The following is a 25,417-nucleotide window of genomic DNA, read 5'->3' as shown; positions in this document are numbered from 1 at the left end:
TAGATTAGATCTTAGTATTTACCTAAAGGAGGTAAAAAAAAACCTTATGTCCTCACAAAAACCTGCACATGGATGTTTAAAGCAGCTTTATCTATCATTGCCAAAGCTTAGAAGCAACAAGATGTCCTTCAGTATGTGAATGGATAAATAAACTGTGGTATCAGACAATGAAATATCATTAAGCATGAAAAAGAAATGAGCTACCAAGCCACAAAAAGACACAGAGGAAAGTTAAATGCATACTATCAAGTGAAAGAAGCCAATCTGAAAGTGCTACATACTGTATGATTCCAACTATATGACATTCTGGAAAAGGTAAAATATGAAGACAGTAAAAAGATCAGTGCTTTGGGGGAGAGGATGAATAGGCAGAGCACAAAGGATTTTTAGGGCAGTGAAAGCACCCTGTATACTATAATGATGGATATACATCATTATACATTTGTCCAAACCCATAGAATGTACACCACCAAGAGTGAGCCCTAAGGTAAACTACAGACTTCGGGAGATCCTGATGTGTCAGTGTAGCTTCACGCTTGGTAACAAATGCACCCCTCTGGTGGGGGCTGTGGGTAATGGGGGAGGCCGCGCACGTGTGGGGAAGGGGTACGTGGGAAATCTCTGCACCTTCCTCTCAATTTTGCTGTGAACCTAAAACTTCTCCAAAAAAACCCCAAAGTCTTAATTTTTAAAAAAAAAAGCATTTAAAAGGAGAGACCAAAGAAAGACAACAAAAACAAACAAAAAAAATGAGAGTCTGCTAGTTGGAGCAAACAGGAGCTCAGAACCTTTCACTTGTTATTTGGAAACAACTTTTATCTTCTGTAGCCATATGGGACGCAACCTGAAGACCAAGTGGTCCACTTCCCAAGCCATCTGAGGACATACATGCGTGGAAGGCAGTTGTGGTAGGAGGCTTTTGTCCTTTGGCAAATCCCCAATAGTCAAACAAGCCAAAAAAAAAAAAAAAAGCCAATGGTATTGAAGTAAAAGGACCTTTATGTCCTGTGAGCCACATGGCCCAAGTTTCTCTTGGCAGAGCTAGGTCCCCAAGAGTTATCCTCATACAGCCGAGAAGCACTCTGGCTCTGTGGTGGGGACGTCCACAGAAACGGGTGCAGGCAGCTGCCCCCGGCTTGGCAAGCCTACAAGTCACCCCCATCCTGGCCGAGGTGCCCGAGGACCTGCTCGGAAAGCCCGCAATGACATGGGGGAAGCGAGTAAATGGACAGCAGGTTAGTATTTTGCTTGGGAAGAGAAGAGAAACAGTTCCCATGTGCCGATCGGGGGCGGGGAAATCCAAAGTGCAGCTGGGGCAGAAAGCAATTGAGATGCATGCAAGCGAGAGCAGCGGAGGGAGGCCGTGGGAGCGCATGCTGAGCAGCGGCGGCCGAAGAGCCAACTTTCAGTGTCACCTTTTTAAATTTAATTTTTAATTTTTTTAATTTTTATTTTTTGGCTGCACCCCACGGCTTGGGGGATCTTAGTTCCCCGACCAGGGATTGAACCCAGACCCCCGGCAGTGAAAGCGCGGAGTCCTAACCACTGGACCGCCAGGGAATTCCCTAGTGTCACCTTGTTTGGGAGTGAGACTGGGTAGGAAGGGTGCAGGAGAAGATTTGGCACATGTCAGTTTTCTGCAGGCTGGGAATACAGACATAGGCAGTACCTGCACAGGGTGGCCTCTAGGTAAACGCCTGTTAAATTAACCCAACGAATGAATGATCCTCTCCCCTACCATCCCTGATCACCATTATCTAGAGAGACGGAAGATCTGTTGAGGTCTCGCAATGCTAGCTCATTTGCGTGTTTATAGCGATCATACGAAACACACAAACACACCTGGCCCGGCTTTTATGGTTCTAATCAGGCCTTCAACGCCATGCGTAGATTCTGAAGAGATGCTTCAAGAACAATAAAAATAGTACCTCGGTTTTACTGAGTATTTATATTGAGTGTTTATCTTGTGCCTGGCTCTGTATCTGCATTAACCCAATTCAGTCTTCTCCATGGGGATATGAGCCAGGCATTAGGCTTCTCCCCGTGTGGTTCAGAGAGGCGATGTGGCTTACCCAAGTTCACGGAAAGAGTAAGGGACAGGGATGGCATCCAAAGCCCACACTCTGGACCAATGAGCTAATCTGCCCACGAAAGCTTTAAGATGAACACAGCTGTCAAAAACAAATGAACAGCTCTGTGGGGGAAAGGAGGTAAAAACTGGTGCTGCGTTTCTAAAGTTGGCTTGAGGCCAGCGGAGGGATGGGCAAACCCCAGTGTTCATCTCCTCCTGACAGCAGGAGCCGCAGATGACTGCTCATAGCTGCAGGCCTTTCTTGGCTGACAGAAGGCCTTTTCTGGGACCTTTCTTTCCCTTTCCCCTACCTCTCTCTTCACCCCCACTCTGGAGGCAGGGGGAAGGGGGACGCCTGTCTTAGCTGCTGTTATTGTTTAGCTGGAGCTCAAAGAAGTCTGCTTAGCAGAGGGTGGCCATTTTGATACCCAGACTTTATCTCTTGGAAGGAGTAAGCCAGCTCAGGTCAAGAGAAAGGGCAGAGTGATTTCACAGTGAGTGGAATTAGGAAGGCTCCTCCCTGCTCCCTCCTTGCCTGCCCTCTAGGGGATAGTCTCCTTTCCATGATCAACAACTGTCATCCCGAAAGTATTTAGGGCACTCTACACCTTTGGAAAAAACAAAGGGGAGACTTTTCCTTTCCTTACACCTTAACGATGATGCTCAAACGAAGCCGCCTGGCCTGAGGGATGTCCAGACATCTACCTGGATCTGAAAAGCATACTTTTTTCTCAGAATTGCCAAGGCAATGCTACTGACTTAGGCAGAAGAAGTCAGTCCCCAGAGGGGCCAGCCCCCAGAGCAACATGATGGCAAGGAGTTAAAAATGCAACGAACTAAAAAGGTAAGGTTCCCATCCCCTCTAAGCTCTCTAAGCCCCGAGAGCTTAGAACCCAGCAGTGTTTGTACTTCAGGATCATTGGGCAAGTTGGCTGTGCTGGGGAAACAGAACTCTATTCCTACTGACAATAGACACGATGTCAACCAAGAAATGTTGAACTAGGCAGAACATCTGCCACTCGCTTAGCGCTTCCTAGCAGGTGTGATGAGAACAATCCACTTTCCCCTCCTGGGGCTTTGCACCTGCTCTGCTAGGGGCTCGGTGAGCCAGAGGGGCTTTCTTCCCAGTCCGTCCCAGCGGCGTGGCCAGTCTGAGGCAGCCAAAGGTCCATGGCTGCTGAACGTTCTCTGCTTCTCATTGCAACCTGCCGGCTTCAAGCCTTCCATTGTCAGGCTGCCAGTGACCAAAGAAAGCCAGAGGCGCCCACAGCCTGGTTTTCCAAAGGTTTTTTTTTTCTCCAACTTGAGTTAACCATTCCCTGGCCAAAGCCACCCTCGTGCCTGTTTCTGAGCTTGCGCACTACTGTTTCTTTCAACCGAGGTCGTGTGCTCCCAAATCTCAAGGTTAGGTTTCCCTCTCCCTCATCCTCTACTCCCACACCCAGGGCAAGGGAACTGGAAAAAAAAAAACCCGATTACCTAGCATCTAGGACCAAGCCCCTACAGTCCTGGTGGCTAAAGCTTGGGCCTGAAGGAGAGACCTAGGTTCAATCCCAGCCCCCCGCCCCACTTGCTAGCTAAGTGACTGTTGGGCAAGTTACCCTCTCTGTGCCTCAGTTCCTCACCTAGAAACTAGGAATAATAACAATACTTAATAGGGTCGATAAAGAGGATGGAATGGGAGGATAAACTGCCTGGTCTGTATCACATGACCAATAAATGGTAGTTATTATCACATTATTACAATTTCTTATTCCCAGGGAAAACTTTCCCTTTGTTACCTCCTCCAGACATATTTTGTCCCCTGACAAAAGCCTCCCCACCAAAGGAGGGCACAGATTTAGACCTGTTCATTCATATCACATTTACTGAAGTCAACAAACTGACGAATACAAGTGCTATGATGCTGATTCATCAGGCACTTCCAGGCACTGTACAAAGCGGTGGGAGGTTGCCATGAAGAGGGGGGTGTACATCAAGACTGTTTTACTCTGTCCTTTTAGCATATTTACTTCTCTTGAAATGGTAACAGCTGTTGGAGCTGCGATACACAACTGGAGAGCTAAGGTAGGGGGTAGGAGATAGTGCACTTTCAGAGCGAGGATTGCAGGCAGTCTGAGACAGGGGACAAGTCGAGGTTTCCCTAGGTCAGCAGGCCGGGGAAAGGGCAGGCTGTTCTTACCTTCAGCAGGGGGTAGGGACGAGCACACAGACTTGGGGCTCACCCAGCAGCAGCTAAGGTTCAATTCTGTACTCACAAGGCAGTGAGATCTCAGAAGCCGGCCCTGAACTTCATTCATTTTTAAACAAGTATCGAGTGCCTGCTACATGAGGCTACGTGCTGTGGGGACATACAAATGTGTAAGACATATGTCCCAAAGGCAAAGAGCTCAAAGTCTAGAAGGAATAATGGACACAGAAGATTACGATACAAGGAAGCATGTGACATGGGCCTGAGAGCTAGAGCGAGAGGGAGCTTTGGGCGTTCAGAATGGGGAGACTTCTTCCTCTTGAGGAGGGGAGAGAAGGCTTCAGGAAGGGGCTCACACAGGGTGGGGATGTGCTGCAATGGTGGAGAGACGGCAGAAGGTGGGGCACGCGGAGAAATGCTGTGGAAAATAAACCAGCTGGACCAGAGCGCACATACAGGCTAAGAGCATCATTTAAAAGGGGTTGTTCACCCATAAAGCTTTTGGAACAAAATATGCCCTTGGGGGTGGGGTGGGAGTGACAGTGAAAACAGCATCTGCAGTTATCGGCAGAGCACCCTGTTAGTTAACCTGGATTCTCCTACCCCCGAATCCCCTCCGAGGCCATGGGGAACACCCCCATTTGTGGTTCTACAGAGGCAAAACACCTGTCTTTATCCATCACGATAGAATAGCTGTTTGAGGGGTAGGAAAAGCCAACTCCTTTATCAAACGAAAGCAACAGATGTGTGCTGTTGTAGGTCAGAAGAGACAGCCACCACGTGGCAGATGTCAGGTGAGATGGAGGTAGATGCCCCAGGCAGAGGGGACAGGAATGTGAAATACACTTATTCTTCAGGGGGATGGGGGAGGGAGGCTAAGATAATTTCGATTGAATTGGAGGCTGGAACAGAGCAGAGGTCAGAAAAAGGCATGTTCTGTTTAGCCCTGGCAGGATTTAACAATTTTTATTTGCCAACATTGAAAAATTGGGATCTTACATAAAAATCTGGATTTCAGGCTCCCTTGAAAAGTGGGCCCACATTTCTAAATGGCATCTATCCTTTGGAGAAGAGGAACTTGCTGCAGCTTCCCCTGGCCCACTTTGTTCCACGTTGCAATTCATACTTAGATGCTGGTCACATTTTGTGAGCACAGTGCAGTTAGCGCTCCAGAATGCTTCTGAAAGCCAGGATGGCTCAGACTGTATCGGAATCCTTATTCTCTAGGGGGTGAGTGTTATGTTACCTGGGTTTCCCTACTTTCTCTTTTTCCTGTTACTTCCAAGTTCCTGCCGGCATCTGATTTTGCGACTCCTGATATAGGGGGCCTCTGTGCAATGAGCGCGGCAAAGTTGGTAAGGGCAGCCTGCCAGGCCAAGGGGCTCAGCCTTTGTTCTTTCAGAGCAATAAAGGACACGACGCAGGCAGATCTTAAGAAAATTCGTCTGGCAGAAGCCTGGGCTGGAGGGGACTGAAATGAATATTGGCCCTGGTGATAAGTTACATCTCAGGTTACTCAGTGACTGAGTGCGTGAACTTGGGCAGGCTACAGAACCTCTCAGTGCCTTGATTTTCTCCTCTGTGAAATGGGCTTGATAAGCACAGTGCCCACCTGGCAGATTTATTGCCAGGATTAAATGAGATAATGAGCATAAAGCCCTCAGCACAGTGCCTGGTACATTAGTACCCAATGTTTATGATCAGTTTTAGAGTTAATCCTGAGACCAATTAGAGGATTACTGCAGTAGCCTAGGTATGAGCTGATAAGGTCCTAGATTAGGGCAGGGACAGTGACAAAGAGAAAGACCAACGTTAGGAATGAAGACCCAACCGGGTTCAAGGTTGACTGGGGGAGGGGGAAGGGAAAGAATCAAAGACAACTTCCGGGTCTGCAGCCTGGGTGGCTGGGGGAATGACAGCACTGAAATGCAGAACCTTGGGAAGACAGTTTGATACATACTTAGAGGTGACCCTGGAGAGGCGACAGCCAAATGGCAGTGTCCGGCAAACAGTGAGAAGTGTGGGGCCAGGGCTCGGGAAATGTGGCTCAGGGCTGAGGATGTGGACCTGAGTAGGAGGAGCCACGAGAGGGGCGGGGCGCCCTGGCGGGAGTGCGGAGTTCAGCATCTCAGGCAGGTTCAAGCATCTGTCTGAACAGCTGGGGCCCTCTCTTCACTCAGGGACCGTGCCTCTTCTGCTCAGTCAGCTGTGCCCCTTGGATACTACCTCTGTCCCTCATCTTACGTGCTTTCAGTTCAAATGCTGACCTGGCCTAATCCTGCTTGCCTTGTGAGCCCTAATGGGGTCGAAGTCCCCTGGGTAGAAAGCAACAGGCTAACACTTGGTTTTATGTTTAATGAAACGGAGACACCTAATACGGGCTGCAGGGAGGAGGGTCAGGGAGAGTTGTGGGAGACTGAGCTTGTGCCTGGTGCCTCCCTCCTGACCCTCTCATAAGGCCCACCAGATTCCAAAGCTCCACCTTCTCAGCTGCTCCCCGGATTTTCCGGGCAGCTTATCTTCCTCTTTTTTTACCACATGAACTGTCCAGAGAACCATTTGCTCAGGACTCCCATGGAGAGCCCACAGACTCGTCAAACTAATTAGTTCCAAGCTCAGGGCCAGGTGTGGGAGAGACAGAAGCGGAAAGGCCGGGTACGTACCGGAAGAGCTTGAGCTGAAATGTGCTGAAGTGTGGCCAAGGGCATTTCAGGCAGGGTGGTCTTGGGGGCCATGAAAGCGCCCCAGGTATGGGGGCCCCTCACCCTATCTGTGCGCAGGGCTGACTCACCCCCTTCCCAGCAGAAACCATCCCATCAAAACATGCACATGCATAATTTATTTACCTCTCCAGTCTCTAGCATGCCAGCGAGGAGCCGGGGTGAGAAAAAGAAAAAGGAATAAAATGAGTGTAAGCACGGTGAAGGAAGGGCTCAGCTGGTTAAACAAGACTTATGATTACTGTCATTAGTGTTCAAGAGACTTCCAACCTGATGCGGCATTAAACGGACAGATTGTGTGTGTGTATGTGTGTGTCTGGATAAAGCATACATTAGGAGAATGAGACATCCAGACCAAGTGGCCAGTCGGCATGGGGGTTCAGGAAATTCCCTGTCCAGCTTGTTATCCAACAGACACCTGACATTGATTTGCTTCCTGATGGACAGTGTAAGGAGGAAAGCCGATGGAATGCAAACGTTACCATTAAGTTGTTCAGGTCAGAGCAGCCCGGCTGCCCTGCAAAGCTCTCTCCTCATAAATTCTGCGGGCAAACCCTGCCTGCTCCCACAGCGGGTGGCGGGGAGACTTATTAAAGCTCTCTCTTCTTGGAGAAGTTGGATTGAATGCTCTGCAGGCACAAACAACAGCCACAATACAATTTACGGTTAGCCTGTTGTTTCTAGGTTCCTTACTCTCCGAACTGAAGATGTATTTTGAGCGGGGATTAGGGGGTTGTTAACTAGTCGGTGATCACCAGCTGCAGGGCTCCCATACCCTCAGGTAGTGCTCAGACAAGCTCCGTTACTGCAGCGACATCTAATGGCCAGAGAAAGCAACGCACGTTTGCATTTTAAAGCAGTCTGTGGTTCTGTTTTGGGGAGTTGATTCTTTTTAAGTAGGCGGGACAAGGTATTAGTGTTTATTAACTCCTGTAAAATAACACTTTGATCGCAACCGTAAGATTTCGCTTCCCGTATCTTTGGATGACATTTATGTTGTCATTCATAACTGGATGCTGATCATATATTGTGAAAACCATGCAATTGCCTCTTTGGATTTTTTTGGTTTTTTTTTTACAACCATCATGACTTTGCACTTATTTGAAAGCTTCCTGTTGAAGCTCTGTGTATGCATTATGCATAAGGTTTCCATACAAGGGAAAATATGATCAAATTTACCCCCAAATACCCACTTCTAGTGTACAGCAGATTGTTGTGGTAGGTATATATTCTAGAGTAGAATGTAGTGGTGGCTAGATTACCCCATAAGAGGTCATTGTTCTAGCTCTCAGGTGGAAAAAGGAAAGCTAAAAGTTTACAGAGAAGACTGAAACCTCCACCCTCACATTTAGATGTCAGTGAATTTCATCTGAAACCCTTTGTGATATTGTGATGTATAATAAGAAATATATACTTGGTCTTCGTCCCCATTTCTGGCATAGAGCTCCTATAATCCTTGACATTACCTAAGTGATGAGAGCAATAAAGGTGCCTTGATATTCATAACAAACCCCTTTCAACCAAGTCTGAGTTTATGTTAATGCAGCGACTTTTGGAAAGCACCTAAGGATGGGGCCTGGTTGCCAGTAATCTAGTGAGTCAACTGGTTTCCTGAGTTCTGTGAGACACTCTAGCAAATTAATTGAATCCAAGGATGGGGCTGTGGGAACCTCTAATTTATACTTCAGAAGCACAGGTGACAACCTGGACTTGACATCGGCATTTGAAGTGGGGGGATAGTCTTGTGGGACTGAGCCCTTGACCTGTGAAATCTGATGCTGTCCCCGAGTAGAGAGTGTCCGAGTTGAGTGGAATTGTAGGACACTCAGCTGCCGTTGGAGACTTCCTTGGTGTAGGGAAAAAACCCACACACCGGAGTTGGTCCTAGACTCTACCCTTTCTCACTGACTGCTCCAACCCCCAGGCTCAAAGCTCTGGGTTTGAGCAGGCTTGCTATGGGGAGGAAGTGAGCTCACTAAACCTTGAACTCTGCATTAGGAACACTAAATTATAAGAGGTGCCAGAAAGTGCTGGCGAGACGCCTCTGGCTCTACTATTTCAAAAAGCAATCCTCAAAGCATGGAAGCCAGTGATATAAGCCGCCTTAGTTTCATCCATCTTCTGATGGCCAACAGCGAGAGCCCATTCTCACTCCTGACAGGAAGATAAATTCCTAGGGCCAGGATGTTAAAAAAAAATGAATAAAAAACTTGTAGTATATCGTACCTCCTTCCCACTCAACCTCACCCTGGATTTTTTTTTAAGAAGCTATCTTTTTTAGAAAGAGCATAATTATCATATGAAGAAATCAACTTTTATAAGAGTTAACCATATGAAGTTGCCCTCTGGGTATGTCAAAAAGGTAGGATGTTGGCAATGTCATACGGTTCAATGTAAAGAAAGAAGACTGAAGCTATAGGGGAGATATACAGTATTCCTGAATAAAGATAGAATATTTTACATAAATTATTCCAAGTATATAGGTTGAACATAACTCCAGTCATAATCACAAGGTAGTTCTAAAGTTCATCAGGAAGAACAAGTGACTGAGAATAATCAAGGAAATGTTGAAGAGAAGAGTGGTGAGGGGGTAGATGCCCTGTCAGACACTACAAGGTATTACAAAGCTATAGGAATTGAAATAGTGTGGCACTGGCACGAGGACAGACTGACAAATCTACAGCTCAGAATACACAGCCCCAAGACAGACTCTAGAACATATACAAATATCTAGGATGTGGTAAAAGTCGCAGCACGGAGTAGTGGGGAAAAGAGATTATTCCAAAAATAGTGCTTAAACAATTGGTAAACTATTTTTTTTTAAAGTCAGATGATTACCTCACATCATACCTCAGGTAAATTCTAAATAAAGTGATAAGTGTAAAAATTACAACAAAAATATTTAAAGAACTATATAAGTGAAGAGTCATATGATTGTGGGATGGGGTAGGCCTTTTCCACAGAAGAGCAAAGTCAGAAACCAAAAAATAGTAATATATATATATATATTTGCATAAAAATTTAAAAATATGTATAATAACATAAACAGTATTAGAAGCCAACTGTCAAACTGGGAAAAATGCATGCAGTGTATGACAAAGGGTTAATATCTTTAACATATAAAGACTTCTTACCAATTAGTAAAAAAAGCTGAATAGCCTAGAAAAATAGGCAATGGACACAGAAAATTTACAAAGAAATACAAAGGACAAATTGATATATGAAAAACATGCAATTTGCTTATAATCAATGAAATTCAAATTAAAGTAATGTGTCAGCATTTTCCAGCTATTATTAGGTTCACAAGGATTTAGAAAGTGATAGTCATTACAGTTGATAGGAGTTGAGATGGACCACCCCACTCACTGCTGGTGCAGGCGTAAACTTACAGCCTTTCTGGGGTGCAAACTTCATTAAGAGCCTTAGAATTATTTTTATCTTGTGGCCTGTATTTCTAGGAATACAGCTAAAGGGTGTCATCACAAATGTGAAAAAATACAAGGGCTTTCACTGTGGTGTTATCGTACTGAAGCATTAGAAACAGCCTGAATATTAAAAAACAGAAATTGTTATTTATGGAACGATGGAGCCAGAGACTGAAGTTGTATTGCCACAAACCAAGGAATGCTTAGGGCTACCAGAAGCTGGAAGAGACAAGGAAGAATCCTCCCCCAGAGCCTTCAAAAGGGGCATGGCCCTGCCAACACCTTGATATTAAACTTCTAGCCTCCGGAACTTTGAGAGAATAAATTTGTTTTTTATTTTTTTAAGTTATGGCACGTCCATATGGTGGAATACATGTGATAATTAGAAAAGATGCTCTTAATACTTGATGGTCTGAGGCACTATCCGTTATAAAATAAGTGAAAATAACAGATATTAATTTTTATATATAGTAGGAATCCAGTTTTGTGAAAAATAACTTTCCATATGCATATATTATATACTTATATTTATGCACACACACATATGCGTACACATATGAACATACACAGAAGTAAAACTATTAATCATCATAATGCATAGGTGTTGGGCTTATAGGTAATTATTATTTTCTTTTTTGTATTTTTCTGTATTTCCCAAATTTTCTATAATCTATGTGCATTCCTTTTTTTTTTTTTTTTTTTTCCCGGTACGCGGCCCTCTCACTGCTGTGGCCTCTCCCGTTGCGGAGCACAGGCTCCGGACGCGCAGGCTCAGCGGCCATGGCTCACGGGCCCAGCCGCTCCGCGGCATGTGGGATCTTCCCGGACCGGGGCACGAACCCGCGTCCCCTGCATCGGCAGGCAGACGCTCAACCACTGCGCCACCAGGGAAGCCCTCCTTATTTTTTAATTGTGGTAAAACACACATCATAAAATTGACCATTTTAACCATTTTTAAGCGTATGTACATTACTCTTAAAATGAGGAATAATGGCTTTTATAAATGGGCATGCACTAAGCAGGCTTTAAACTTGCATCTACGTTAAACTTACAATAACGTGACAATTTAAAAAATGTGTTTGGACAAAGGACAGGAAAGGAACGCAACCCAGAGGGATGAAAAGTTTGATGGATTGGAGCAGCAGAATTGGGTGTAATTGTGACGTGTATTGTTCTGAGGCAGTTTTTCTTTATAGGTTGAGATAAGTACTTGCAGGCTTTTTAGTGCTGAGGTAAGTGAGGCCTGGCCTGGCCTGGCAAAGAAAACCACATGGGGAAGCCGGTGGGGGGCGGGGGGCACTGAGATAGCAGAGGGACAAGTTAGAGACATGGGGAAAAACAAACTCAGTGGGGACTGATCATTTAAAATTAGATTCAACTCCCCCAAATTAATATCCAAGCAGCTCTTCAGGAATACATCGATTGTATAAATCAAGATTTGCCCGGAAGAGGCCAGGGAGGCAGGCAAGCCTGTGGATGTGGAGTCTGAAGGGAGGCTGGTGGAGAGTGAGCAGGGTTCAGGGCAGATGCGAAGCCTTGCTTGATTCTGAGTCCACCGACTCCCACCCCTGCCCTGTGTGGACCTGCCTGTAACCCCCAACCTTACTTGGACTACTCTGATTTTTCTTTGATCAAAATCGGCTGATTCTAGGCTAAGCCAATTCCTCTCTTTGAGACCTCAGATATCAGGCTTTTGTCTCTGTGGTCTGTGAGTCTTCCTAGGTAACAATTAGGAAAATGCAGGGCCGATCCCACTAAGACACCGGCCCATTTCAAATGCAGTTACTGCCTCAGCAGGGGAATCAGGGACTACTGGCCCCTTGCTATTAATAATTCCTGGCTTATTTTGGTTCTTTCCATCTGTTTCACTGAAGTATGGACAGGCTATGAAGGCAAGGGTGCCCTGTCCTCGCTGTGGAGGCCGCCTTGATGTAACGGGCAGTGGCAGCTATGAAGAGAGGAAAGAAAAGTGCTTTATACAAGACTAAAAAGCAGAGGATGGGAATGGGGAGGCGGCTTGGGCTCGAGTCCATTGCCCTGAGGTTAGCAGCAGAAATGCCACGGAGTGAGGGTTTGCAGAGTGTTTGTATGAGCAGTCATGAGCTCCTTGGAAACCTGGCATCGCTCAGGCTCCATGTTCTTTGCTGTTGTTACCCACCCACAAACACTGCAAGCCATCCCTCCCGCATACCCACAAAGCCCCCCAAACATAACTCTTCACCTGCATCTTTCTCTTCACCGTGTCGAAGGGAAAGGAGAGTGTCTGGGTCACCGCGGCAGCCAGGCAGACATTGGCGAAGTTCTGGAGGAGAGAGAACCGATCTCGGGGTCCATTCCAGATTTTCTCCAGGTTCATGTAAACTAGAAGGGAGCCGGCAGAGAAAGGGAGAGCACCTGAAAAACAAGGCCAGGGAGAGGCTGTGATGTCTCAGGAAACACTGGCTTGAGAACATAAATGCCTGTGGGGAATCCAGGGAAAGTAAACAGGACCGGCTCTGGGCTTGTTAAACAAGTCACTCCAACCGTAGCAGCAAGCACTTTCTTGGGTGATGATAACGTGCTATATTTTGATACGGGTTGTGTCATTGATCAAAATGCATGCATCAAAAGATTCCCTAAATATTTGTGTACTCTATGTCGATTTTACTTTTAAAAGAGCCATAAACAAATATTGAACTCTAGTTAATGATATGCATGTTGAAGGGTTGAGGGGTGAAGTGTATTGATGTTTGCAACTTACGTGGAAATCATCAAAAAATATATGACTGATGAATGGTTAGAGGGACAGATAAAGCAAAACATTAATTGAAGGAGTGGGTACATAGGTGTTTCCCATGTTTAATTTTTAATTAAAATTTAATTAAAATTTAATTAAAAATTTAATAAAAATTAAACATGGCAATGTTTAATTTTTTAAAATTAATTTTAAATTTATTTTTTTAATTAATTAATTATTGGCTGTGTTGGGTCTTTGTTGCTACTTGCGGGCTTTTCCCTAGTTGCGGCGAACGGGGGCTACGCTTTGTTGCGGTGCATGGGCTTCTCATTGCGGTGGCTTCCCTTGTTGTGGAGCACGGGCTCTAGGCATGCAGGCTTCAGTAGTTGTGGCTCGCGGGCTCTAGAGTGCAGGCTCAGTAGCTGTGGCGCACAGGCTTAGTTGCTCCGTGGCATGTGGGATCTACCCGGACCAGGGCTCGAATCCGTGTCCCCTGCATTGGCAGGCGGATTCTCAACCACTCCGCCACCAGGGAAGCCCCTCCAATTCTTTTTTTTAAAAATTTATTTTATTGGAGTATAGTTGATTTACAATGTTGTGTGAGTTTCTGCTGTACAGCAAAGTGATTCAGTGATACATATATATTCTTTTTCATATTCATTTCCATTATGGTTTTTTACAGGATATTGAATATAGTTCCCTGTGCTATACAATAGGACCTTGTTGTTTATCCAGGCTGTTTCCAATTCTCTTAACTTTTCTGGGTGTTTGAATTTAAAAAAATAGAGTGTTGGGGAAAAAATTCACTCCTACGAAAAAAAAAGTTAGTGGGCGGTACTTAATCAAGTTTTGGAGACTAGGGGGGACCTGATCTCTAGTTGAGAAGGAGACATTCTGTGAAACCTGAAGAGTGAGGTAGTAGGAGATGTGGCCATATCAGGGCTCAGTGTGTACCCTGCACTGTATGGCAGCCTCACCTTTCTAGGAAAAGATGGTGAGCAAGTAGTGCAGTAGTTGGCACCTTGAAACTTACAGAAACTTTGGGAGCAATCTGAAGTTTACGCAGGGACTAAATTTCTCCCTCAAAATGAGATTTAAAAGAGGGGCTAACACTAGTGGGGTTGCTCATCTTTAGAAAAATGTAATATTTATTTAATAAACACATTAAAAATGACGCACCAACCCTACATTTTCCTTCATTCAGAAAACATCTGTGGAGCTTATGCTATGTGATGGGCCCTATGCCAGGTGCCAGGAATATACAGAGGTGTAAGTAGGCTAATTCCTGGAGATGCTCACCATCTAGTGGGAGAGACAGACAGATGACATATGCCATAGTAAGGGGGCTATACAAAGTGCTTTAGGTACACAAGGATCAGAGGGATTAATTTTGCCTGGGGGAATCAAGAAGGACTTCACAGAAGAGAGAACTTTTCAACTGGGTGTTGAGGAATGAGTAGGAGTTCATCAGACACTGGGAGAGCAGGCAGAGGGAACAGCATGTACAAAGAGAGTGGCGTTTCCAAGAAATGCAAGTATTTCTAGATGGCCAAAGCAGGAGTGCAGGTAGAACGTGACAGGAGATGAGGTAGGAGGGGCTGGCAGGGCCAGGTCTGAAGGGTCTAGTATGCCACAAGGAATCTGGGCTTTTCCCTGTAGCTCACAGGAGTCAGTGAAGGCTTTTAAGGAGGGCAGTGGAAAGAGGTTGGTGAAATGATCAACTTGCACTTAGAAAGATCATCACACCCTGGCAGCAGGGCACAGGGCGGACTAGGGCAGCAGAGACCCAAGACTGGGACTAGGTAGGAGCCTCTCATAAGTGTCTGCAGGAAAGATGATGATGAGAGTGTGACCTATGGCAGAGAAGATGGGGATGGAGAAGGGGGCAGACTTGAGAGTTAAAAGAGGTGAAATTGACAACACTTGTGGCTGAAGTGGGAGTGGAGTGAGAGGAGGAGTTGAAGTTGAAGTGCTTCTAGGTTTCCTCTGGCTTGGGCCACTGGATGAAAGAAAGGCGGTCTTGTTCATTAGGGAACACAGGAGGGGGGCAGGTGTGCAACTAACGAGGCCATCAGGTTTACTCTTGACTTCAGTAAGCCAAGGGAGCATCAGGTGAGGGTGTCCAATAGCAGGCATTTGTACTGCCATTGGGAAGTGGTAGTAGTCAGTGGTTAAGAGAGAGGGCTCTGGGGTTATATTGCTAGATTCTTCCACTTTCTATCTGTGACCTTGGGCAAGTCACTTAGCTTCCCCAAGCATCTATTTCATCTGTAAAATGAGGCTTAAATGAGGAACTGTAAGCAAACCATTTAGCATAGTGCCTGGCACATAGTAAACTGCAATAGATGTTAGTCGTTGTTATTATAGAGATGAGATTGGGAGTCATTAGAGTATAATGATGCTTGTTCAAGCCACTAGTTTAGATGAGGCCACCCAGGGAGGGTATGGAGGGTGAGAAGAAAGCTAAGGCAGGAGCTGGGGGATAGTGACACACAGGGGGCTGGCATCGTCAGATGAGCCAGATAAGAAAGAGCTGCAGAGAGGTGGGAAAGACATCTAGGAGACAGTGGGGTCCTAGAAGCCAAGTTTCCAGAATAGAGTGATCGATCTCATCAAATGCTGCAACAAAGGTCAGATAAAAGGCAAAAGTCTACTGGACTGGCAATTGGGGGTCCTGGTGACCTGTAGCCCTGGCAAAGGTTCCAAAGAACACAGAAGCTACAGTTGCTACGCTGGTTGTGTTCATACGTGTACCGATGCACGCAGAGACTCTTTGCTGCAGTCAGATGGGGAGTGTGTGGGACTGTCTTCTTATCAATCTGTACTGAGCCACATGCACTCTGTCCTACTCCCTCCCTGGGATATAACAGACCAGAGTTAGGAGTGGGGTATATGGCTATGGAATAGAATGAAGCTAATGGACTCTGTGTGGATTGAAGCCATATGACCTTGAACTCGGTTAAATGGATGTAACTGGTTACAAACAAAGGTATACAATACACTCATATATATATATCCCTTGAACTCAGTAAAATGGATTTAACTGGTTACCAACAAAGGTATACAAGTCATTTGCATGTATCAAAGAACACAGTCTTTTCTTGGACAAGGTGAAAAGTTCCATCTTACCTAAAATAGTAAGGGAAACCCCTCGATAAAGGGCCAGGAACCCTTCCTGTTGATAAATAGTAGAAAAAGCATGGAGGATCCCCCTGTAAGATGGTTCCAGCATGTTCTGCACAATTAACCGGGTTTTGATGAGGTCTGTAGGATATGTCACGATGGTGGAAACCATGCCCGCAAGACTCCCAGCCATGATGGACCTCCACTGGGAGATGTGGCCCAGGTCATCCGTGAACAGCACAACAAACCTGGGAGAAAATAGGGAGAAAAGCCCAAGGGAATCAGCCATGGATTGTGCTAGAGTGCTCGATGCTACTTACTGCACCATTTCCCTGCATTTGGAAACGCTTTACAAAATGAAAATTACTAATGTATTAGGATTAATGAATAACACATTCAATTCTACACATTCAATTATGCTCATAGTAATGAATATAATTCTAGTTATATAAAATTAGCTGTTATAGTTTATATAACATCTATAAGGAAGAGATACCTAACCCTCTTATTTCTATCTACCCTAAGTCCTCACTTCATTTCAAGCATTTCCCCCTTTTATCTGCATAACTGTCAACCCTGGCTTGCCTGTGGGGTGTAAATGAACAGAAATACTTGGTAAATACGGAACTGGAATGTGCTCCTTTGATTCTGTTGCAACGTAAATGAAATTGCTTGAAACGATGACTTTGAGCATCCCTAGTCATTGAGTTTTTTTTTTTTTTTTGTCATTGAGTTTTAAAAAATATATTGGTTTAATAGTTATAAGAGAAGATGTACCACCCCACCAACTGTCAGGGAAATAACAAATAAAAACAATAACACAATACCACTTCTCAACCAGCAGACTGGCAAAGATGAAAAAGTCTGATAATATCAAGTGATGGTGAGAAAGTGTGGAAACAGGAATGCTCACCCACTGCTGTGAGAAGTGTAAATTGGCAGGTCACTTTGTAGTATCTAGTAAAATTGGAAAAATGCCTACTTTCACCCCAGCAATTCCATTTCTAGGTGCATATCCTAGAGAAACTCTTGCACGGGTACATATGAAGACACATACAGCATTGTTTGTAAGTGAAATCGAACCATCTAAATGTCTATCTGTAGGGGAATGGATAAACTGTAGAACAGCGATACAATGATACTTTAGTTTAAATGAATGTGCTTAGAACTATGTATTTACACGGATAAATAGTAAAAGCATAAAGCTGAGTGAAAATAGCAAGTTGTAGAGTGACCTATGGTGTATGATAACCATTTGCAGCCATCTCTGTATATCCACAGGTTTCAGGACCCCCTACGGATACCAAAATCTGCAGGTGCTCAAGTCGCTCATATAAAATGGTATACTATTTGTCCTCTCGTATGCTTTAAATCATCTCTAGATTACTTATAATTCCTAGTACAATGTAAATGCTATGTAAATAGTTGCTGGAGTGTGGCAAATTCAAGTTTTGCTGTTTGGAACTTTCTGGAATTTTTCCCCCCAAGTATTTCCAATCTGTGGTTGGTTGAATCCATGGATGCAGAACCCGAAGATACAGAGGGCTGACTACACTTAAATTAAGAACCACATCCACAAAACCATATATTACACCAATCATGGATAGATATAGATACATATACAAAAGTATAAAATAGACCCCCAGGAAGGTGGAGAGTGGATGGGACTGGGAATCAGAATGAAGGGGATTTCAGCTTTATCTGTAATATTTTACTTCTTGTGTAAAAAAAAGATACTTGAAGTATGTTTTAAACTAATTATCTTTCATGCTGTCAATTCTGCATGGTGGGTATATGAATGTTTGCTAGACTATTCTTTGTGTTTCTCTGCAGTTTCACAATTTAGTAAAGAAATGGCTTTGGGTGGACTTTTCTAAATGCAGAATAGAAAGCCACTCTGTTACAATCCCTCTTTCTGGAAGCAGTGCATCCCCAGGCATGAGGGCCTACCTCGGCAGAAATTGTTCTAAGGGGCCTTTTACATGGTGCACGTTCCCTGGCCAGGAAGCAAAGGAATTTTACTCATTCTTGCTGATGAGGACAAAATTAAAAAAAGGGCTTGGAAACCAGGAAAAATAATATTTTCTGTCGGAGGGTGGGGAGGGGGAGAGGGAGAGGGATAGCAAGTATCTGAATAAAAAGAAAGTGAACAGAGCTAGGCTAAAATAAAAGCATTGTATCTTTTTAAAAATGAGAGCATCCCCAGTTCTTTGGCTTTCCAAGCTCCAGTGAAGCTGTGTATTTCCTGCTTTTTCACTTTGGCAGCAGGCCAGAGTTTATCTCTGATAAACAAGACGAGCCAGAGTTCAGGTGAAACCACTGAAGGGGTTCTAGGACCGCTCCTTTGCTCCCAAGTAAACACTGGTGGATTAAAAACATCTCCTTCAAGCTGTAGGAAAGTCTGGACTTCATTCTGTCACCCTACCTTAACTGTACCAGCTGAAACAGTCATTTGAGTGAACCAGCAACCTTTTAAAGATGCAGGTAACTAAGCTGGCATTCACCAGTGGGCCTTCCGTCTGCCTCGGTTTCGCTGCCTGCACACTCCCTCGATCCTCCCTCCTCCCTCCCCTGGCCAATAAGTGGCAGCGGGAACCTTAGCCAGGGGAGGGGAGACAGGAAGTGGAAATGCTTGGCTGGAGGGGTGGTCTGCAGCAAGCGGGAACCATCTAGAAGCAGCAGGAGTTTGAATGCCAAAAGAAACACCATTCATTCTCGTTGCCTCCTCCTTATTCCCCATCCCGCTCGCCACTCCCAGGGCGTTAATGCATCCATTCCCCAGTCACCGAACATCCACACTGCCAGACACTGCGCTAGCATTCAGCATAGATCTTAAGAGAGTTCAACAGCCCTGCCAAAGAGATGACTGATGGGGCAACAAGAGAGGCATTCGGCCCTTGGTTCTCTGAATGACTTGATGAACGAGGACGAGGAGTTCTGTCTTCTATGAGTTTGTTTTATAATGTAGGGTCTTGCTATCAAATATACAAAATTAAAAAGAACCAAAGCAAGTCCTTCCTCTCAGACTTTTACTATACGGAGACAAAGACTACAAATCGTTCCTCTTACAATCAGAGTCAAGGCAGGGCACCCCTGATAGGCCATCGATTACATCATCCTGGTCCCCACATCTTAAGTGCTTGTCTGACTGGGTGGGGCAGCAGTGTTCCCCTTTCTGCTCTTCCTCCCACTCCTACACACTGCACAGCAGCTTGTTCCAGCGAAACTGGATAAGCTGGTGAGCAGCAGTAACCCCTTCCTTTCAGGCACATGGCTATTACACACACCCTGAATGTATGTAGGTAGAACTGCCAACACTTCAACCTAACACAAGTTAGCAGGCAAACACAAGCTCATGAATCGATTACACAATAAGGAAATGGTGTTGGTTATGAGCAATTTCAGAGTTTCAGGGACCCAAACCAATGTTTATACAGCTACGCAAACAGTTGTGGCATAAAGTTGGGTGAGGGTCTACTATATGATGTATTTGAAAGCCATCCATTGTGTTAGGTTTTATTTGTTTAGCACAAGGACCTAGCTCCTAATAGACTCTACTGAGTGGATTCTTTTAACTGTAAATCCAAGTAAGGAGACACTTCAGCTCACAATGTTGGGCCGAGCCCTGCATTAAGGAGCTAGAAGACCTGGTTTCAAGCTCCAGCTCTGCCATTAATTGTGTTTGTGGACAAGTCACTGAACCACTCCATTTTCTGAACATTCTGGAGGTTTATGCTTAGTTCAAACCCATAATCATAGGCTGTACCATTACCCCCAACCAACCGTTTTGCAAATTCCTGGTCAGGAGGGTAGAGATTAATCAGTATAATGATGGCCCCAAGGTCTTGTCTTTATGTAGGAAGGCTGGCACCATGATTAATCAACCACTTTGCTGTCTATCACTGAAATATTTCTTTTGAATTTCCAGAAAGAAACTAATCTTGCAGGAAAAAATTATTAGCAAACCTAGCCTGGGTAACTATCTGTTCTTCTTCTCCCACGCATCTCCTCTTCTCCACTCCCACTGTCATCAGCCTATTTCAGGTGCCCTCAGCCGCCACATGGACTAGTGCGACGGGTGGTCCTGCCACCCCCCACCCTTCCTCCTCTTTAGCCGTCCTCCATTGCTACCAGGTGACAATTCCTGTTGAATTGCTTTAATCACAGCACTCCCCCATCAAAAATCCCCCACAGCTACCCTTGCATTCCAAGTAAAGTCCAAACTCCTTAATCTGGCCCTCCAAGATCTCATTCCAACCTGCTTTTCTGGCTGTATTTCCCATTACAGCCAGAGACACACCTTATGCTCCAGTCACGCTGCATGCCTTCCCACCTCTGTGCCTTTGCTTGTGGCATTTTCTGCAGTATCTTTCTCCCCATCTTTGATGGAAAACTCCTACTCATTCTCCCAACACCAAACTCCGATGGTTTTTCTCCACTGTGACATCTTCACATCTTCTCCTCCTCCTCCATCATCAGAGGTGTGAATTGCTATAGCACTTTAACCTTAGCAATCACGTGCTATGGACACACTAGTCTTACTCTTTTGCTCTGTAAGCTCTGGGGCACAGGGACCATGCCCCTTTCATCTTGCATTGTCCCCAGCATCATGCACACCGTGATCACTTAATGAAGGCAGAGAGAAAGGCAGCAGGAAGTAACAGGGCATGGGCATTGGAGTCAGAAGGCCAGGTGGTGGAGCTCAGCTCTGTCACTGATGAGTGGTGTGGCCAATCTGAGCCCAACTGTGCATCTGGAAAGTGGGCATAATACTTCGTGCCCTGTGGACCTTACAGGGCAGGAGGCAGGTGTCGTAAAAATCCAACGATTTACACACACACACACACACACACACAGGAAATGGTAACTAGGTAGAGGTGATGGATACGTTAATTAGCTTGATTGTGGTGATCATTTCACAATGTATACATATATCAAAACATCAAGTTGTACACCTTAAACATACAATTTTTATGTCGATGATATCTCAGTAAAGCTGTTAAAAATCCAATGAGATGAAGTCAGCCCTCTGTATCTGTGGGTTCCACAACTAACTGTGGATTGAAAATATTCAGAAAAAAAATTCCAGAAAGTTCCAAAAAGCAAAATTTGAATTTGCTGCACATCGGCAACTATTTGCATAGCATTTACATTGTATTTACAGCGATTTATATAGTACTTACATTGTATTAGGTATTATAAGCAATCTAGAGATGATTTAAAGTGTACAGGACGACTGTATAGGTTACATGCAAATACTACTCCATTTCCTGTAAGAGACTTGAGCATCTGGGGATTTTGGTTGGGGGGCCGTGTCCTGGAACCAATGCCCTTCCGGATACGGAGGGATGACTGTATATATTCTAGATGGTTAGCAGCAAAGCCACAGTACTTAAACCAGCCTTTGAAGTTCTGCTTCCCTCCCCTTGGTACACATTCCAAAGGAGGAGTTCCATACTTTGTGGAGAGCAGAGTGAAGTGGGGAGAAACTGAGTCATTAAAATTCAGAGGAGAACTGTTTACAGACTGCAAGCCAGATGTTGCTGAGGGAAAGGGGGCTGGGGAAGAAAGAGAGCCTTGACAGAAATGCCCCACCATCTCACTACCCTCCCTTCCTAGAGAAAGAGAAGGCAACTCTATTCCCAGGCCCAGGTGAAATGTGCACTGGCCTCGAGGACTCAGTGATAAGGAAGATTCCATCGGGCTTGTTTGTCAGCTGTCAGGTGAGACTGCCAGCTCTGGCCTCCCAGAGCCAAAGGCAAAATGCTTTGACTGTTAGCCTCCAAGGCCGACCTATGTGGTCAAGACTGTGGGCTGTGTTTCTCTAATTCTGAGCCAAGGCCAGTCTTCCGAGTTGGCAGTGTGCCCAGCGAACAAGGAACACGGGGAACATCCCCCCAGCTGCAGAACTACCTGAAATTGCATCATTATCGCTTCATTCTTTTAGACTTTGTTTCCAGTTAAAATGCAGGTATCTCTGAGCTCTTGAGGAAGCTTTAAGAGTCATCTGGCATTACCTCTTTAGATGTTTTCCTAAAATGCAGCTGTTTTGGGGGGGAGGTGTTCAAAGCCCAAAGAAGGAGTCCAGGGAGCAGCGAGGTTGCAGCTGCATGCAGTTTGGGGAGGGGAAGCTGCAGCCTCTGTAGGACCCTAAAGTCCAGTTTCTTGGGGGGTGGGGAGCGCCGAACTCCGTGGCCTTTTTGTCGCAGTGGATTGGGCCCTGTGCCCCTACCAAGCACGTTCTTCTGGGGGCTCTGACACACTTCCATACACGCATCTTCAAAAGGGTCTCTCTCCCAAGCCAGCCAAAGCAAAATTTCCAAGTTGGCGGATGGTGGGAAGGATTAGGAGCCATCTCTCCGGAGATCTCTTCACTCCTTCCCTCCAAATCTCCTTTGGCCCCCTTCCACCTCCTCGCCCGACCAACCCGGTCAGCCTCTCCGGGCCAGAGCTGCGTCCCCACAAAACTGCACCCGGCGGGGCAGGAATCCCAAGAAAAGGTGAAAAGGAAAAGGTGGGGGCTGCGCTTTGGAGGCCGGAGAGGTTGCCTTCTGGCCCGAGGGGCTCCCACGCGCTCCGGAAGGGGGCTGTGGCGCGCCGCTGGCCGGATCCCGGGCACCCGGGCGGCGTCGGGCCGCGGGACCCCCGGCGGCGGCCTCCCGGGCCCCGGGCCCCGCCCACGCCGCCCGTGCCCGGCTCTTACTTGCGGTAGGCGGCCAGTTGAACGGCGCTGCAGGGGAAGAGGCGCAGGCAGGCCACCGCGTTCCCCTTCCACAGGGCGCGGGGCCCCTCGGCCCGCCAGACGCGAAGCCCCGCGCCCCACGGCCCCCGGGCGCGGCCGCGCACGACGCCGACCTGGGCCAGCACGGTGGCGAGCTCCAGCGGCGCGGTGAGGCTGAGGCTGAGCGTCCCCGCCAACCCCGCGCACAGCAGCCGCTGGCTGCCCGTCAGCCGGCCGTCCCGCCGCCAAGTCGCCATCGCGCGTCCCCGACCCGAGCCCCGGGCGGCCAGCAGATCGCGTGGCTCGGGCCTGGGGCTCCCGGGCTCCGGTGCGGGGGGCGGGCCAGGCTCCGCCCGGCGTAGGGCGGACCCGCGGCCCGGAAGGGAAGCCGGTCCGCGCCCCGGCCGAGCCGGCCTGGGGCCGGGGCGGGGTTGAGGATGCCAGCTCGGGGCTGAGGCCGCGCCGGTTTAATGTCTGCTCTTTGGCCGGTAGGTTTCTGTTTGCAGTTGAGAAGGTGTCACCGCGTTCTCTCAAGGCCTAGCCCGCTCCACTTCTTGCGTCCTGAATATTCAGTGCCCCCTCCACCGCCTTTTTTCCTTTCCACGTTCCACCTCGCCCCCTTCCTCCCCTCGCCTCTGTTCTCATCCCTCCAACCTTTTTTTCTGCCCCAGGAAAAAGCCTTACGGATTTCCCAGTGCAGAAGGGAAAAAACCTTCTTTAACATACACACGATATCAGACACTTGAATTAGGCTTTTCATACATTTACTCCTTTAATCCTCAAAACAGCCCTTAGTAGGTGTGTCCTCATTTATTGCTCTCAGTTGGAGAGGCTGTAGGTGTGGTGGTTAGGGCCTGGACTCCAACATGCGTTAGAATCTTGGCTCTGCAGTTTACCAGCTGTGTGACCTTGGGGAAGTCACTCAACCTCTCTGTGCCACAGTTGCTTCATCTATAATTTCTTCCTCTAGGGGTTGTTGTAAGTATTAAATGAAAAATGATGCAGGTAACACTACAGATGTGCTAGCCATGATTAGATGTTATTTTACAGAAGAGGAGACCAAGACAGAGAGATTGACTTGCTCTAGGCACAGCTGCTAGACGCCATCAGGATTCAAATCTAGGTCGGTTTTATGCCAACATCCACTACCAGCTACACTAACACGTCCACAGCGACTGTAGAGTGTCTCTCAACCACTTTCAGTGGTTCTGTGAGCTAAGGGGACAACAGAGGCAAAGAAGGGTTAGGAGTGACTTGGCCAGAGTCTAAGAAGGATTTTGATAAGTTAAAAAATTCCAAACTTCTCCCAGTTTTCTCTTCTTAAAAAGCCATATCAGTAATAATAGTGAAAAGGCAGTCTAGCAGTCCATTAGTAGAAGACATCCCAGGTACACAGTTGCTTTTAGGCTTGTATAGTTACTTTCTACATTTACTAACACACATGATGATAAAGGATCCTTTTCTAAACGGCATTGCAGGGTCTAGATCAAGAGGACTTGTTCTACCTATTTATGAAACAAACAGGCAGAGAATATACTTGTGGTTGCCAAGGGGTATGGGGAGTGGGGGAGGGATGGGTTTGGGAGACTGGGATTGGCAGATGCAAACTATCATATATAGAATGGATAAACAACAAGGTCCTACTGTATAGCACAGGGAACTATATTCAGTATCCTGTGATAAACCATAATGGAAAAGAATATGAAAAAGAATGTATATATGTATATAACTGAATCACTTTGCTGTATAGCAGAAATTAACACAACATTGTAAACCAACTATACTTCAATAAAATAAAAAAGAAATGGAAAAAGAGGACTTGTTCTAGTTACAGAAACCTTGCTCTGCTCTCAACCACTGGGGATGCTTATTTTTCTTGTTTTGTGAATTCGCCTGTCTTGCTGTAAGCTAATTTCATGGCTGTGGGAGGTTGGAGAAAGTAGGTTGATGACTCTAAAGACCACTGCACCACCAGGGAAGCCCGACACTGGACTTTAAGAGGGTTCGAATTAGAATGTGGGGACTACAGTAAGGGAACCTTCAGTTACCAGTTCTGTCCTAAAGCACTCTGTTGGACAACAGGACTAGATCCTAAAGGTCCTTCAGGGAGCTCTGCCCTGGGAATGGAACAGTTGATGCAATAACCCCATTGTATGGAGATTGGCTCAACTGGGTTGTATTGGTTTTGTTTGGTTTGAAGGCAACTTGTGTAAGCCTTCAATTGCATCCACCTTGGGAACCAGGTATACCCTTTTCTTTAGCACTGCTGTTCTTTTTGTCTTCAGCAGGAATAAGATGCTCAAGTGAGCCAGAGGTAGGAAGAACCAGTTTAGTCTTCACAGCTGTGGGCCAGGAGAGATCGTGAGTTGATGGTATATTTTACCCTCGAGAGTAATTTTTCACAACAGGAACCTTGCACAGTAAAATGAGTAACAGCAAAGTATTTATTT

General features: G+C 46.1%; 1 protein-coding gene across 2 annotated transcripts in view; it reads right to left on the bottom strand.

Moving 5' to 3' along the window:
• Positions 1–23,390, bottom strand: part of SLC25A43 (solute carrier family 25 member 43) — a 35,186-nt gene extending 11,796 nt beyond the window's left edge. Inside the window, exons 1-4 of one of the 2 annotated variants that reach the window (XM_027089463.1) lie at positions 22,950–23,390; positions 16,253–16,494; positions 12,629–12,801; positions 11,278–12,355 (exon numbers count right to left, since the gene is read on the bottom strand). In XM_027089463.1, the coding sequence (XP_026945264.1) occupies positions 12,137–12,355; positions 12,629–12,801; positions 16,253–16,494; positions 22,950–23,224 (909 nt within the window). In that variant the 5' untranslated portion in view covers positions 23,225–23,390 and the 3' untranslated portion in view covers positions 11,278–12,136. Of the gene's footprint in view, positions 1–11,277; positions 12,356–12,628; positions 12,802–16,252; positions 16,495–22,949 lie in introns of those variants that run through there. The other variant, XM_027089462.1, reaches the window with a different exon arrangement.
• Between the last annotated feature and the right edge of the window lie 2,027 nt (positions 23,391–25,417).

Source organism: Aethalodelphis obliquidens, unplaced genomic scaffold (genome assembly GCF_003676395.1).
Source record: "Aethalodelphis obliquidens isolate GAN/ISIS:26980383/991018 unplaced genomic scaffold, ASM367639v1 scaffold66, whole genome shotgun sequence".
Taxonomy (NCBI): domain Eukaryota; kingdom Metazoa; phylum Chordata; class Mammalia; order Artiodactyla; family Delphinidae; genus Aethalodelphis; species Aethalodelphis obliquidens.
Note: the sequence above shows the minus strand (reverse complement) of the source record. Positions and strands in the feature narration are given on the sequence as shown.